The sequence below is a fragment of the Cenococcum geophilum genome (assembly GCF_001692895.1).
Source record: "Cenococcum geophilum 1.58 unplaced genomic scaffold K441scaffold_39, whole genome shotgun sequence".
NCBI classification, from domain to species: Eukaryota; Fungi; Ascomycota; class Dothideomycetes; order Gloniales; family Gloniaceae; genus Cenococcum; species Cenococcum geophilum.
This window is the reverse complement of record NW_027137597.1, coordinates 634,149-650,222: the sequence shown is the minus strand read 5'-3', so window position 1 is coordinate 650,222 and position 16,074 is coordinate 634,149. Positions and strand designations below refer to the sequence as shown.

Here is a 16,074-nt window from a genome sequence, read left to right as displayed (position 1 = left end):
TGTTCGTGGTTTGTAAATTCGAGCCCTTTCATGCTTCCTCGAGGAAAAGCTTTGCTGCCTCTTATCTTTTGCTTGTTTTAAGGTCGTGAGTCATCTTTCGTGCTTGATGGAGCAGGTGCGACCAGGGAATTTCTGTGGTATGTTCGTCGAGACGTGAAATAATGAATGTCCTGGATCTTAACGCACTACTCAATACCCAGCATGGGCGTGCAAGTCCGGATAATATCCACGACTCGTCTCCATTCCCTGAAAGCGACCGCAGCCTCCTACTTGCCACCCGGGCGCATGCGCTGACCCTGGGTACTCCTCTTTAATCCTTCTGCCATCTTGAAAAGCTGGGCCTTCTCCCTTAGCGCCTGTAGGAATACCTGCCTCGTAAATCGGGCTAGGATAGTACTGGTACCCATCGAATCCATCGATCGCCTTCTCTTCATCTTCATCCATCATATGATGATCGCTAACCAGTCCTTCTACCGGCCCTCCACTTGATGAGCTGGCTGAGCTGACAGAGTGGCTCCCAACAGGGCTCGGGTCCAGGGAGTACTGATTTGTTCTGTACATGCTTCCACCCACTCCACTATTACCTGACATGGAGAGTCCGTTCCCAAAAGATCGACCAACTGCGCCTCCAGCTCCAGCAGATCCAAACCCAGAGCGTCCATCTCCTCCAGCCCCGGCCCCAGAGCCTCCAGGGCCGCGCGAAGTGCTTGCGCTATGTGGGCCTTCGTTCTGGTAATGACTCGGCGACCGACCACGTACTACAACAGGCTGTGATACTCGTTGTGCGATCTTGATCCAATTTGGCTGCTGTTCCTGGGGTTTTTGAATATTCGCCCATAGTTCGACAATCAGGTGGTAATACTGTTGCTGTGCGCGGCGCTTACCGTTGTTTGCTGTCGCCGACTTGAACTGAATCCTCTCAAATGTGTGTTGGTGCGTGGTTGCGGAATGGTTCGCTGGGGAGTATTGTTGGCTCGCCTCTGGGTCGCTTTGTAGGGGCAGATAGGGAGGAGCAACAGTGGATGGATTGTGAAAAGCGCTCATTCCGTACCCATGCTCGTGTTGGGATTTTCCAGGTGGAGTGGGCGATAAAAGTTCTTTTTTGATGGGGAGTTGAGGGCCCTTGTCGCGTTTTGGCGTGTGCTGGATAAGCTCGATGGATTTCCCTTGTGCACCATCCACTGCAGCGGAAAGTGACATGGCCATGGCCTGTATATGCTCCTGTTTCGAACCTTTTAGAAGGGTAAGACGCCCGCCAGGAATGTGGGGATCCAGTGAGTACGACACCAACACGGAAAAGTAATTCCGTCGGTAGCAAGTCCAAACTCGATCGGAGGAGAAGAAGAAACCCTTTTCTATCTTGGCGTCAATGTGAGCTGTCACATTTGACCCGTTGCAGGCGATTTCGTACAGGGTCTCTTGGGCATTAAATGGAGGTGTGTCTGCCTGTCTGTCGTGCTGGGGGTAGCCTAAGACCGGTGCTGTATTCCCGTACGAGGCAACTGAGGAAGACATGCTAGTTGGCAAGACGCTTCGAGGAATATCAGGTAACGAACTATACGGAGTGCGCGAAATGGTCTCGGCGTGGCTGCGAGGGGAGAGTGTGTGTCTGTGAAGCCCAGGTGTTGAGGTGGTATAGTTATCTCGAACCGAAGCACCCAGAGATGGTGATACTTGATTGCCCATTCCAGGTGATCGTGCTGGAGGTAACATACCCTGTGTTGAAGGATCGGTTCTACCGTCTAGCTGTCAGCTGTCATGCACCGATTCTCGCATTAGACACGAACGGGAAGGGCCGTCGCAGCGTGCTTTCAAGGCTACATACATAGACGACATCCTTGGTCGCATATTCGACATTCCAAACGACTGGGAAAAACCAACAGAGTTTGCAAAGAGCTGGGGTGCAGTCGAGTAAGGGTTTGCCAGACTCAACGTCGGCTGCGTAGAATACACGCTGGTCGCCGAGAAGGGCGAAAAGGCTAGTGAAGAGTTGTTAGAGCTGGGACTGGTGGAGATGGAGCCAGACGAGTCGGAAATGCCTGCCCCGGATTGATACCTATAGCTCAAATACAGTTAGCTAACCAGAGCATACAAGTCAACAACCAACGATTCCAGAATGATACCAACAGCCACTGTGTGTAACACACGCAGCACGGTGGCACAGTTTAAGTTGTCAATCCAGACAGGGACGGTATGGCATTTCTAGCTTGTCGTGTGATCAATGTGGCAGACCACACAACTGGGAGAGATAGGAGCACCACACAGTCGGAGCATGTACGACAGGAGTGATGCTGATGAGTGGCATGACGACGTGTTTGTTTCGGCGATCGTGAGGTTGGTCCCGAAGATGGAAAAAGCTTGGGCAGCACCAGGTGATGGAGTTGCCGAGCGAGAGCGGGAAATTGGCTGGGGGCCGCAGGGCAAGGCAGCACCGCGGAAACCGCCAGGCCCGACTCTGGCAAGACCCAGGGACCCAATGAACGAGGGAAAATTACTTACTGTGCTTCATGTGCCGCAGAACGATGGGCCATGTAACGAACACCATTACCAGAAGGCAAAGACAACAGGCTGCTTGCTGACTGGCCTAGCGCTCCGTCGCGCCTAAGCTGATCGGGAACCCCTCCAGCTGCAAACGAACTATGATGTGCATGAGCGCCAATGTGGTCGATGCATTCCTGCTCCGAGGAGAGGGGATACTCCGATGCCAAAGACAGAGGTTGAATGACTGCTTACGCTGCACGTCAGCCAATCAGCCGCGACAAGGCGTTTTCGCACACCGTCGAAGAAGAGGTGTGACGAAAAGGGACAACGTGCCCCGGGCGTGAAGGGAAAACGGGCGAGGATTTTGGGGGGGGGGAGAGGCTAGAGAGGCTAGGGAGGCTAGATGTGGCCGGGACGTTGTACAGAACTGCACAGAATTGGCCGCGCTCGGGTGTCAGAAGCGTGCGAGAGCGCACTACATGAGCAAGAGAGCGGCTAGCCCAGAGCAGGCGACAACGGCCGCAACGGCTGGGGAAAAAAATATAAAGGATCGAGGCAGAGCGCGGGAATGACGCAGATCCAATTTGAGGGGAAATATACAAGAAAAATGAGGAAAAATGCGGAGAAACGAGGGAGATGTGGATGAAGGTGGTGAGTTTGCGCCCTTAGCAGTCCAGGGTCAGTTAAGGCTGACTGACCTTGGTTCATAATTGCACTAGCCGCAGCACACGCTCGACAAGGCGGTCCTGCGACGCGGGGCCAATCTCAGGCTTCTCAGCAAAAGCTCAGGAGCTGAGCTGTCGATCCTGCAGCCGCCGACTCGGGTCCAAGCAGCGGCGCCTTCCAGCAGAGCCTCCGCACGCGCTGGCTTTCCTGCCCTCGATGTCTCTCGCAAACTCGGCGGGATTTGTTCGCGCGCCGCAGTCGAAGCTCACTGGCCACTGGCTGCCGCCTCTTGCGTGATGCGCTCGGCTTTAACCGGAGTAGGCAGGTAAAGGACGCTGTTGGCTCGCTTGGGTGGGGAATCTGGGGCGCTTTAGCCGGCACGCGGGCACGATCCTCAATTAGCTGCCGCAGTGGCTGCGGCCCGTCGGAGCCCTGGAGGATTCCTCGCAAATCCTGCTTGCTGCTTTCCTGGCAAAAAGCAGAATCCGAAAGCGCAGAATCTTCCAGATTGAGCTGGCAATGCCCTGTCGGGCCGGTCAGGTCGGCAATCCCTGGAGCCTGAGCCGGCTCAGCTGCTGGCGTATAGCGCGGCGGGTGCGTCGGTCCAACGGCTTAAAACGGTCGCAACGGACGGGAGACCAGGCGCGCCCTTTCTCGCTTTCGTCTCCACAGATCGCGAAGGCGCGCACGGACAGGATGGATCTGGGTTGACCTCCCAGGATCTTGGTGCGCGGACTTCACCGGTGTGATATCAATTGCGCCGCTAGAATCCAGTATCAGTCGTTTTTCCGAAAAGTGCGAGTTCCATCTCAAAACATACAAGGTTCTCCTGCAGCTGCTAAAATTGAGTGGCGCCTAGATCTCGTAGGGGTGGCCTTCTCTTTTCGACGAGTCTCACTTGCTCTGCTTTAGCACTGGGCCGTTTAGCGATCTGCGCGCCGCCAGGGTGACGGGCCTCTGTTTTTCGACAGATCTGCTGCAGCAGGTTTTTTTTAGCCGGGACCAGCAGGTCGGTGTTTTGCTGCTGTGTGGTGACGGCAAGCCTGGAAGCCTAACGGTGGTTGGCGACAAGGCCTGAGACGAAAAAACTTAACGGAGAAATGGAAGAGGGAGGAGGTTTGAGATCCTAGGCAGAGTGAAGGCAGCGGACATATATGCACCAAGGCATCAATCCAAATCGTCTTCCCGCCAACAGCTCCGTAGCACAAAGATCGTCAGGGCTGCGAGACCCGTGATCTATGCTTTCTGAGCGTGCTGGTAATGGACCACGGGGTTCGTTGCGGGAACAAAGAGCAGGAGAATGGTTACCAGTGAATGGCTTGGGATGATGGAAACGCAGGATTGAGCAGGTGGAAGGAATCGCATTTCAACCGGGCGGAGGGAGTAGCAGTGTTCTTGAGGATGCTGAAGCTGCCGGACAGAAGTATAAAATGAAGGAGTAGTGTGAAAGCGGATACAGGGTATGGGCTAGTCGGGTTATCTGGCTGAAAGGAGAAATGCCTACCTAGGTAGCTTGTTGGATCTGGTAGATGATGGCTCAGATTTTCAGCCCCAAGAGCGCAGAGAATAATCGTATTGCCCAAGGCTCAGATCATCTCCCTTCTCTAGCACCACGGTAGCATTGGCAAGCTGCAGCGACCATTTCCCAAAGCGGTCTATCTATATCTCCGACGCCAGGGAGAAATGTTTTGCCCCAGGGTCCGGGCGGCCAGAGGATCCCATTATTGCTCGAATTGTCTCTGACCTACGCAGCTCTGCATTCCTTGCTCCGGGCGTGTGGTGGTTCTTGCCTGCTGGGGAGGCGGGGAGGTTGCTGGGGCTGCCGGGGCTACTGGGGCTGCTGGGACTGGGACTGCTGGGACGTGACCCGCCCCTATTGGCCATTATTGGACCGTTACTGGACCATCGCTGGCCATGGCCCTCCCGTGCGGCGACGCAGGAACATCGACCACAACCGCCCACAACCGCCCACAACCGTCCACAGCACGAAACTCGATCGCGGCGGGCTGCGAGACGGCGGCGGGCTTCAAGATGAGCTCGCAGTCCACCGAGTCGGTACGAAAGCGATGCGATGTTTCATCTTTCCTAAGAATAACCCATGCAGCGAACAGATGACCAAAGTTTGCTCTGCAGCCCACCCCAGCAGCAGCCCTCGTCGGACCCAGCAAAGTATTGGATATGCTTGAATGGGCTGAGCACCGTCACGACTCTGTATCGTGGGCCCGCCATGTCCATGTCCACCATGCTCGCCATGACTAGGCTGACTTTATCGCCGCCACGGCTCGGCTGCCACAATCCGATCACTTTTTTTCCGCCAGAGAGCTCTACCAAGAGGAAAAGAAGGAGATAGATCGATGAATTCCTTTTGCTCGACCGTTACCTGTCACAAAGTCGACACCGCCGACGCTATTACTCGTCGGCGCGCTACAGAGCGGAGAGATGGCAAGCGCCTCAATCAGAAAGCGCCACCGCCTTTTTGCAGACATGCTTGATGCAACCCTTGCTGGCGGACTCGGGCGCATCACTAGCAGTGCTGCTTTCGACCACCGCCTGCGCCCTGACCCGGGCTCTTATCATCCCAAGCACTCAATACCCGAGCAGTCGGGAACTGCAGCTGCACACCAAAAACAGCTACAACCCGTTTCGCCACAGCGATGTCAGATGTAGGTCAAGGTAGGTCCAAGTACCTCTGCATCGACATGCTTAGGCAATGTCTGCGCGGAACCTCTCGCCACCACACTCGCTATTCGCGACCAAAAGTCTTCTGCAGGCTGTTGACGCTCCAGCGCTTCGATGCGTCTTTCTCCCTTGCTTGCCGGTCCCCCAAAAGACCCTGGAGCCAGGATACAACACCATGCTGGTACAGGGCAAGGAACACCAGTGACGTGCAGACATCGCGCGTGTCCCATCCCTCCGCTCGGACACCGCTATGCCCAAGATGATTTAGGCTATCCAAGAGCTTCCGCTGTACATATTAGCAGGCAGTTAGTTAGGCCCCCAAAACACCACACTACTCGCTGGTGTCCCCAGAGATCCCCTTGCTCGGCTTCCTCAAGACACACTTACTTTCTGCTGCCAGCTCCACGCGGCTGAGGGATGACATTCCTCGCATCCAGTATTATGCTCAAACACTTGCATGTGTCTCGCACGTTGCGCCCTCCCTCCCAGAAGCCGGAGCTGACCGGAAGGGGAGCTGCGCTCCTTTTCTCACATTCCTTGCCTCCAAGAGCGCATTCGCGTTACGCCATCTGACCCAATGGCTCGCTGCCGATCAGCACAGATCCGATCAAAAACCGAGAGAAGCGCTTCGACGCGGGTAGGACCCGGGGCTTCAGACCGCCTGAGGCCGCCCTGCCCTCCATGCCGTCAGTGGGTCATCTGATGCACGTCTAAGGGGCATGCTGCTGCCTTTTAGTCCCTGAGCGTCACTCTGGGTGGGCTTCCCGGACGTTCTCGAGAAACATCAACGTCCGGCCAGGGCCGCGGTGGCAGAGGATTTTTCACGAGGCAGACATTGCGACGGTCGTTTAGAGAGTATATTGCAATGGTGGCTGAGTGGAGACCCCAGACATTCCAAATCCTCTGGAACCGCACGTTCCCGTAAGGCCAAAGGATCCTCAGCTAAGATGCAGGGAATCTGGAGTCGAGTACACCAAGGCTGCAGCCTCCCGCCCGCCGTCCGCCCAGGAGTAAAGTTGAGGGCGAAGGAGGTGGGCATTGTTTATTGGCCGTCAGGATGGCAAGTTGCAGGAGCCTCGAATATGCCCCTCGGGAAATTAGAGTGGTCGGTGAATCGACCAAAGTAGGCTCGGAAAGCTCATGAATCAAGGTTGTTATTTGTCTCAGTCCACCCCTAGGCCAAGCGCGCTGGCCGCAACTACCCCTCACTGAGGCTATCCCTCTCTCTCGTCAATCAACTTCCCGGCCAAACCCCAACGTCGCACCAAGAGTTGCCTGGCCATCAGATAGATGATTGGGTGGTCGGAGAATGGGCTGACGTGATGCCGGTGATCGCTTTCGAGAGCGCCGCCCACCAACAGCGGTCCGGGCCGAGCGAATCCTAAACGGCCAGGCATGCCTTGCGAGGTGGGCGGGCAGTCCAAATGCAGACCAAGACCAAGGGCAGACCACACATTCCTCGGGCGGTTCGACTAAGAGAGCGGCCAACCAGCCGTTTGCGACGGATGGTCCCGACAGACGGGTCTTGCCTCGGGTTGTCTGACGGTCGACCAAGGGCCCTGCTAATCACCAGCTCCAAGCCTCATCTTCTTTCTCGGCCACCCTGCTCACGCGATGTCTTTCCGGACTGTTTGTCTCCAGTGCTTTCCAACTTTCCATCCTTCCGACATTCTAAGCTTGTTTGTAAGCTGCCAAGCATCCCAGGCACGTTGCCTACCTACGCTGGCCCTTGGATAACGGCTCAACGTCTGACCATCCACTTCACTCCAACCTACTTCAACGTCTACAACCTCAAAAAGCTAGACAGTCGGACTGCATAAAACGGCGCTATGCCTTGCGCGCACAAGTGGCGGCTGTCAGCTGGCGATCGTGAGAACTGGCGTAACCTCGCCAGATGGTTTGGGAGCACAGAAGACCGAGGGGCCCGATTCCCCGGATTGCTGGAGATGAGAAGCTTCAAGAAGCTATACTGAAATTCCAAATATCACTCAGGCTCCTGGCTAGTTGCAGTTCCGGCCCCATTGTTCGAGCCGCCGTTGGCACCTCAAACTCACACAACGGATCTCGTGCCACTCCCAAACCCCACAGCAGAAATTTCGTATGGCCCACTCGATTTCTAGAATCACCTCTGTATATATCCCTCTATTTGCTTTGCCACCTAGCCCACCAAGTATGCCGGACGGATATGCTGCTACCCATGCGAAACGTCATTGTCCCGTGAGCTGCCGCAGCGGGCGGCGATGCGGCTTAGATTCTCTGGATAGCCTCCTGCTCCCTGCCGAGCGGCCTAACGGTGCGGAACATGTTTCGTTTTGGGGGAAAGGGAGGAAAGGGGATGCTTAGATGGTCGCGTGCGTGCATCAGGTCGTCTTTGGGTTTGAAGAGTTTTTTTCATTGTAGCTCTTGTCCGAGGGGATCTAACTAACTAGCCAAGTCCGGTACCGAGCCTTGAGAGTCGCACTGCACGGCCGATGGCAGTCTACCAATTCCAGATAATTGCCTTGTCAACGGTCCACATTTTATACAGATAGTGCTGACCCGGAATCCTTCGTCGGCCGCCACCCTGCGGGGGTGATCATCTATCAGCACTAACTCTAAAACTGCCCGAGCCTAAGCCTCAACGGCGAGACACAAGCGGTTGCTTGGACATGACATTCTCAGCTTATTCCCGCACATGTAGATCCAATCATGCAAATAGCCTTTTGATTTTATCCAGTCGGTGTAGGCTCCGAGCGTGAGCGCAAAAGTCGAGCCGTTGGAGAACCAGCAAGGCCCATAGCCCATGAACACGTGGTCCGTGCTTACGGCATCTACGCAAACTTCAAGGCCGCCTTCCGTTGGCTGCAGCTGTTTGTCATGATGCTTCTTTATCGACAAGCCTACCTTTTCAGGGCTAATATGTGAAAAGCAACCCTGTGCAAAGGACAACGCGGCCCCTTTCCCAATTCGAGACAATGCCCCTTTCGATCTTCGTTCTTTAATCCACACCACGCAAATCATAACAAAGAAGGGTAAATCTAGAGCCGATGCGACAAGGCCCATTGCGTCAGCAATCTCTTGTCGAACGCCATAGTATCGCAGCATGGCGATGCTCTATTGACGTCGTGTCGCTATCATGATGAACTAATCAGATGCTTCAATTTCCGTCGAGAGTTATCCTCCCCAAAGGCCGTAACGGTAGGATTTGAATTCATTCTTCGGTCACAGTTGGTCTTTAAACGGGATTCTATTCCTCCGAGCATGCAATTGTGATGCTGTGATTTCTTGGTCCTTTCGTAAATTGTCATAGTAACTCAAAGTTGAGGGTCCCTAAATGGTGCATGTAGCAGTTGAGAACTACAGTGATTATGATGGCGCAGAGCTTCGTTGCTTTTCATAATTGCCTGATCGTTACTCGTCCGCAGTTAAGACTACCCCTGATTCTAGGACGGTCTCTGTACAAAGTTGCCCCCATCGTTTGGATAACCACGAGCTGTATTCTTGCTTCTACGGTCATATCTAATGATATACATACATAATTATGTCTCCCTATCTACTACTACTACAATTTCTTTACTCCAGAGATTTGGTCCCGGCCACAAGGCCATTATCTTAAGATCAACATTTCCTCACCAAATATCGTAGATTTTCTTTTGAAGGGCCACCAACTTCTCTAAAGTAGAGCGGTAGCCTCCTTTTTAATTGCACGGTTTCCGGTTTCCTATTTTCGAACCCGTAAAGCTTCAGCTGTTTGCGACAGCTATCAACCTTGATTATACGTCTGCGCATAGGATACCGGCTATGCCGAAGAGCTTATGATGAAAGAGTCTCTTATCAACTCTATCTCACCTTCACAATCTTACTGTAATCTTTTGTTTAACATTAGCATATTATCTTTAGCTATTCTAACTGGTGTGCGAGATGTGTTTGGAGTCGGCGTGATAAACTTAATCTCTAGCACCACCTCAAGGGCTTCACATATTATTAACTACAACACAATCCGTGCAGTGTCAAAATACTGCCAAATTCTATCACACGCGTAAAAAATTGGTTACCATACTAATAGGAACTACTATGCTGTCAATCTTGATCCTTTTCTGATTGATTCGCTTCCACTAACAGTTAACCTATGAGATGAAGATTTTCCTCTCAAAACCCCATCAGCTAACTTCCACCTCACATGCAAATTACCGACATAAAGAGAGATCAAAACCCCATCACCGCTTCTTTAACGATGGACCTGCTTTTTCACTCCCGTCCACACTGGCAACATCAGCTTTTTCGCACATGGCGTGGCCTCCATCTTTCGAAGAGGGTGACTATAATTCTGCGAAGAAAGAGGGTTTGAGATGCTACGGACCCAAGAAGAGAGGCTGGTTTTAGTTTATACTAGTGGCGGCTTGAATGCATCGAAGGACGAGCTCCCAACCTGTTCACGAGGCAAACAACAACAACCTGGCTAAAATACACACAGTAAATTTTATAATTTACAGATTATTTCAACATTCACGCTCCCTATAAACTAGCCTCGTTCAGGGGAATAATGCAAGCCAATATCTAACAGGGGTGCAAAAGCGAAGATTGGGCAGAGTAGGGGGCCTAACAGGCCTTGCAGGCCTTGGGCGCCTTCTCGAAGTTGACTCATGCCAAACTTCCATCCGAAAAAAGGGGTGTGTTCGGGCTGCCCCGTGGCAAATGATGCTCGCTGGAAGCCCAATAATGACCCCTTTCAGCGCTGGCGCTTTCGTTGAGATAACATTCGATGCTTCACTCCCAGCCCCACATAATATCCCAGAAGTTCAATTGGCAGCACCCCACGCCAAACTACGTGCCTTGAGGGACACGCGACAATTAAACACCTGAGGACGCCTAGTTCAAAACTAGGGCATCGAATAACAGCTTGTAGGATGCCTGGTTGTTGCCTTCTTCTCGGAGCGTCTGCAGCTTCACTGCAGCGTTCAAGGTTCCTGTGTCACCGATGACGGACCCGGTGGCGCACGGGATTTGCTCCGTGATTGCTTGTCGAGTTTACACTCGTCTCCCGCCCCGGAGCGAAAGCACTGCGCCCCTCCAGACTCCTGACGTCTGGCCTGGCCGTAGAAAGAGGCTCTGCTATTTGGGTTGGAGATACTGGACATAGCAGGTCGGTCACTGGGCCGGGCTATCGGTGAATTGGCCGAGCTAGGCTCGAAGAGTAGTCTGTTTCCTATATATTTAGGCCTTTGGGCAAGATTGTGGGATACAGTTGCCTTGGGAGAAGCGGCACGTGCGATTCGAATCACAATATGGCTTTGCATTGCTTAATGGATGGCTTGCTTCCATTGTCATTAGATAATTTCGCGCGGGATGGCTTCCTAGCCCAAGCCAAATCACCGGAAGCACTACTGGCAAAGCCTGGACTAAACCCGGAGGCCCGGAGAAGACCGCTCTCCCTCCTTAAGACTGAGTTTAAGACAAGGTTAAGCAGAAGACATTCAAGTCGCGAGGTCTTAGTGCTGCGGGCAGTGCGGCGCTAGACGCAGCTAGCACATATAGGTTAACTTGCCCTAAGCACTCAAGCCACCAGCCACCAGCAACCGCCGCGAAAGAAAAGGATTGGCTCGGAATCACTATGAAGTTTCCATCCTGGAGATTTTATCTTTGAAGGGGAAGCAAACCTAGTCTTTTCCCTCGGGCCGTCGATTTGTCGGAGAAATGGATCAACTTCACTTGACCAATTACGCATCCTCGCTCCTCTGGAGATAATAGGGCAACGGCCTGCTCCAGCCATTTTTCCCACACTACGGTGAAGATCCAATCGGTAGCTGAAGAAGTGTGAGAACACTGTTGAATAGCGGAATGCTTCTCTGTCTCCGTCGAGGGTGCCTGAACCAAGGCTGAGCTCTTCTTAAAAAAGTGATATTTTCCCAGAGGTCTAGTTTATTTTATGCTTGCGATCTGCCGCTTTCGCTCATGTTAAACTTGGTTGAGTCTATTTCGTAGTGTATTAGAATTATTTGTACCTAGGAGATATTTAGTTGTATAGAAGATTGAGAAGGTCAAGGAGAGAAATTATTTAAGTCGTAGAGCAAGCCAATTCTTCTCTGTGAAGCGCTGGCCATTATCCGCCTAGATGACGTCAAGGAGAAATTTACATTCACAAAAAAGGACTCGTGTGCTCACAAGCCCTCAGGAAAACTCGCCCTTTCTACCTCCTCTTCAACGAAGGCATAAAAACGTCGAAAGAGGTTTTCTTCCCACACGTCAGGAGTTCCGCAACATCGACTTTCGTCTCAGAAGAGGAGATGATGGTGCTGGAAATGGTATATGAAATCAAAGCTGATTGAGCCACGCCTACGTCCTAAAGAGCGTATGGCACTATCAGCTACACATAGTTATGCTGAATTCCACTAGCGATTAAAACTGTTGTGGCGTTTAGCACCAGTTAGAACCAAATACTCATCACCTCCAATTACTGCTGATGCTCTTCGCTACCCATTAGTCTGTGCCTGAACGCCTTCATTTTTATACTTGGTATAGGGTCGGCGTATTATTCTGACTCATGACCTTCCATCAAGTTTTAATCTTACCATATCCTCCTCTTTGTTGCTAACCCTAGCGATGGATTCAAGACCATGAATCGCTCGAGGAATCAATCTCGTGCTTCCGTGATCAACCTAACGTCAAGATTGTCGGATATGCCCAAGTTAGAAGTATTTCGTTTTGTTCCTTGGAAACTGTAGTCTTCGCCGCGGTTGCGTTCTCGTCCTCTTCATCTGCATCTGCAGCTGCACCTCCATCCCTAACGTCTTCTTTTTGTGCGTTATTGAGAATGCCGTCGGTGTCATCAGCCGCAACATCTCTACTGCGTTGTCTGGAGTGTCGTAAGGCCGGACCCGTGCCGGCGGGTTATGCCGAGTGGATAGTACTGTATTCGCCGTGTTTCGAGTAGTAACCCTACACAAAATGAGTCCAGCTGGTCTTGCAAAGCAGCCCTACACGGTATCTTGATCAGGTCCCATTTCGAGTGAAATTCTCCCGGAATACGGATCTTGACTTGAATCCTTTGCAATTGGCCCAGTCCTCTAGCCAGATCATGTTCGCTCAGAGTGTTCCTTGGAGATATGACGGACGGCAGAAATCGTGAAAACGTTGAGTACAAAGGTTCTCAGATCCTTGTGGACAATTCATCAGTTTCCGATATATCAGTTCTTCGTCCACCAGGCATAACACCATAGCAACTGTCTACGCTACAGCCGTCCGATCTCTTGGATGCCGTGAACTGGCGTTTCTCGTAGTTATGGTTCAGGACTTATTTCCAGATATCAGTCTCCTTTGAGTCCGCTTTGGTGGTTGCCCGTACGTGAGGTGTGGTTCACTATCTCCTGATTTGAAGGAATTTCTTAAAATTAGCCTAAGTTGCGGATCCCCTTGCGTACCGTTTTATGAATGTGGGGATTCGTGGCGAGTAAGAAGATTCGAAATGACGTAGTGAAAATACCATAGCTTTTTTGGTGATGTACGGTGCATTGGAAGGTGAAAGGTGACCCAAGCCTGCGAATGACAAGAAGCCCACGAATCTGAGATATCTCCGTTCTGTTCCGCTGGGGGAGCCTCTGCCCACGGCTGCGAGGAGTCGTCCAAGCTTCTATCACAGTATAGTTGGAGTTGAAGACACAAATTTGACACCGTATCACAGAAATCATAAGGCACAGCGGTATAGGAGGCTTGATTATTGAGTGATTATTGGGAATTTCGTCATCTTTCGGGGGAGAAACTCTCCCTTACTAGCTCTCGGATTCTTAATAGCATGGAGACGGCCGGAATGAAAATCCGTCCAGGCTGGTGAAAACAAGACCAAAAGGATTTGAAATTGAAGCCATATTTTTAGAGAGCATAACGGAAATTTGAGTGCTCCTGACGCATACCATTGATCGAGGTGGTGATGAAACCGGAAGTCATAAAAGAGGTGCACGAAAGGATCGGTGAGCACTGGTGGCTCAAAAAAAGTGGTTATCCGTTGTCCAGTGAATTTGGAGAGCCAAATTCTCTTAAAACGTCTCATAGTCCGAGTACTGAAATGTTGTGCGTTATATAGTTATTGCGATTTTGCAACGAGCATACATTCTATTCCAATATTGAGGTCACCTGAGTAGAGTGCGGCTGGCTCGGCCGTAGGTCAACCGGATCGGTGACAGACTACCAATGTTGATAAATCACTTCCGTCTAATCCTGTTGGTGAGACGAATGAAAGACACAGACAGGAATTCTTAGCTTTGCAAGGAGATTTCTACTTCATACATTTTCGTATAGATCTCATGTTAACGAGGAATACTGAATCCATTGGAAGATAACATGGCCAGACTTCGGCCATTTCCCCCAGTAATACTACATGAACCACTCTTTGTAAGTTAAATTTTTTTAGGGAAACCGAGAAAGAAGCTTGTGACTAGTACTATGAATATGTTGAATGGAGAGAGGCTAGCTTATCAGAGCTTCTCGGAGCGGTTCAGTATAATATTTTGAAAGACAGAGGGAATTGAAGGGGGTGAAAAGATACGAGTGCTTTTGTGCCATGGTAACGGTTGGTCCTGGTTATTTATGAGGCGAATGCGACTGAATATAAATCATCCTTGCCTAGTACAGTTTTCTATAGATGAAAAGATTAATTTGAGGATAACAAGCATGTCAACATTATGAAGATGAAACAAAATACCGAAACCTTCGGCCGGAATTCTAGAAAGCTGCGGGTAGTGTATATACATGAATCGGACTTTTTCCTATCTTGGAATGCTATCCTGGAAATAAACCCGCAGGTACAAAGATTGTGGCGAGTCATAAGAGTTGTAAAACTAGTCGTATGATTTATCGGCACCGCGGAATATCTTTGGAGGCCGTTTGGTGAATAGGCATAGTTTCTCCAGGTTTCTAAGAGGCGAGACGACTTCCATTGCCTTCGATTTAGCCACACCATCCATGAGGCTTGGAATTGGGTAAAATTATCGGCCGAAGGTGTGCTCCTGGAGATACTCGCTTGGAATTAATGGATGATGCCGCCGTAGGGCATGCCGGATTCCCCAAAAGGGATATGATCTGATTCTCAGGAATGCAATATAGCATAAACTTTGGACAACGCAACTCTGGCCACGATCCGGATATGTATAGGCCTGTAGGCATGCTGCAGTTACCACGACCACCGTCGGCTTTCGGGAATGTGAACAAGGTGTCTCATGCTCCATGGTTAATGCCGCAAATTACTAAGCTGCTGCATCTAGAATCAGCCAATAGCCTGTGATATGTTTTGCTGCTCGAATTGAGAGAGTTGCGTTTCCTGTGGCAAACCTGGAGGAAACAAGTAAGGCTCCAAAGATGATCGGTGAGAGAAGAAGCAAATGGTGTGATGAAGGTCGCGTTTAACGTCTGAGAAATTCCACCTTACCCCTTTTTGTTATAGCCTTATTCTAACCGCTTCGGGTCAGGAGGCCTGCCAAATGAGCTCTGCATTGTCGCGGAACACGGTGCAAACAATCTGCATAATCATCCAACACGCACCGATTCCCTCAAAGCTCCAATCAGTCCCCAAACTCATTCCACACTGAGTCAGTTATGCAAACCCAGTCGAAGGCCGCTTTTCATGGGCATTACTTGGCATGCATCACCGCTTCGGCTTCTTCGCCTACCATGATCCAGGAAGCACGCTTTGCCACAGCTACACTAGCTTGGGGCATGCATGCCATAGCTGCAGCAATATCTAGGATACTACCGCGGATTAAGGTTGCGTTGGACAGCTGGAGCAAACGTGTTGGCTTCAAGTATTCCGATTCCGGGTTTCCCCCGACGCGCTCGGCAAAGTCGTTTGCACACTCTATCGATAGAGTGGGTTTGAAACAATGAGGCGGGTGTGGGTTACGTGGCAAAAAGCCGTTGAACCACCTCCTTGCGCTGATATATTGGAACCAGTGGAAAGTTAATCATTTTTTAGCGATTCTCATCGTACAGGCCGCAGTTTTGACCAAGACCAGGGAACGTAGAAGCCCAACTAATACCCCGAACTCCCGTCCTTGGACGTCAATCCCTTCCAAATGGATCCGATGCAGGCGAATACCAGCCCAAGGAAAATATAGAGGGTGCCAGAAGAAGGCTGACCACATGAAAATCAGACAGCCCAATCCTACCCATAACCCAAATTCTTCCGAGCACCACGATGTTTCTAAAAAGCGAGACCAAAATACACCGTATCGCCCGGCTCCGTGTAGGAAAAGCCTCCGAGATTGTTGCGCGTGAGTGTTG

The 16,074-nt window shown here is 51.3% G+C and overlaps 1 protein-coding gene across 1 annotated transcript; it reads right to left on the bottom strand.

The window, feature by feature from the left end:
- K441DRAFT_207391 (p53-like transcription factor) lies at positions 1 to 2,705 on the bottom strand. Its single transcript, XM_067640523.1, has 3 exons — positions 2,500 to 2,705; positions 1,826 to 2,056; positions 1 to 1,735 (listed from the first exon to the last, which is right to left on the bottom strand). The coding sequence occupies exons 1-3, from the start codon at positions 2,529 to 2,531 to the stop codon at positions 190 to 192; spliced, it is 1,809 nt and encodes a 602-aa protein (XP_067500926.1). The 5' UTR covers positions 2,532 to 2,705; the 3' UTR covers positions 1 to 189.
- Between the last annotated feature and the right edge of the window lie 13,369 nt (positions 2,706 to 16,074).

Coding starts and splice junctions, on each gene's coding strand:
- K441DRAFT_207391 (XM_067640523.1), bottom strand. CDS start 2,531: ATGGCCCATCGTTCTGCGGCACATGAAGCACA. Junction 2,057..2,499: donor TCTGCGGCACATGAAGCACA/GTAAGTAATTTT, acceptor TTTGAGCTATAG/GTATCAATCCGGGGCAGGCA. Junction 1,736..1,825: donor CGACCAAGGATGTCGTCTAT/GTATGTAGCCTT, acceptor GCTAGACGGTAG/AACCGATCCTTCAACACAGG.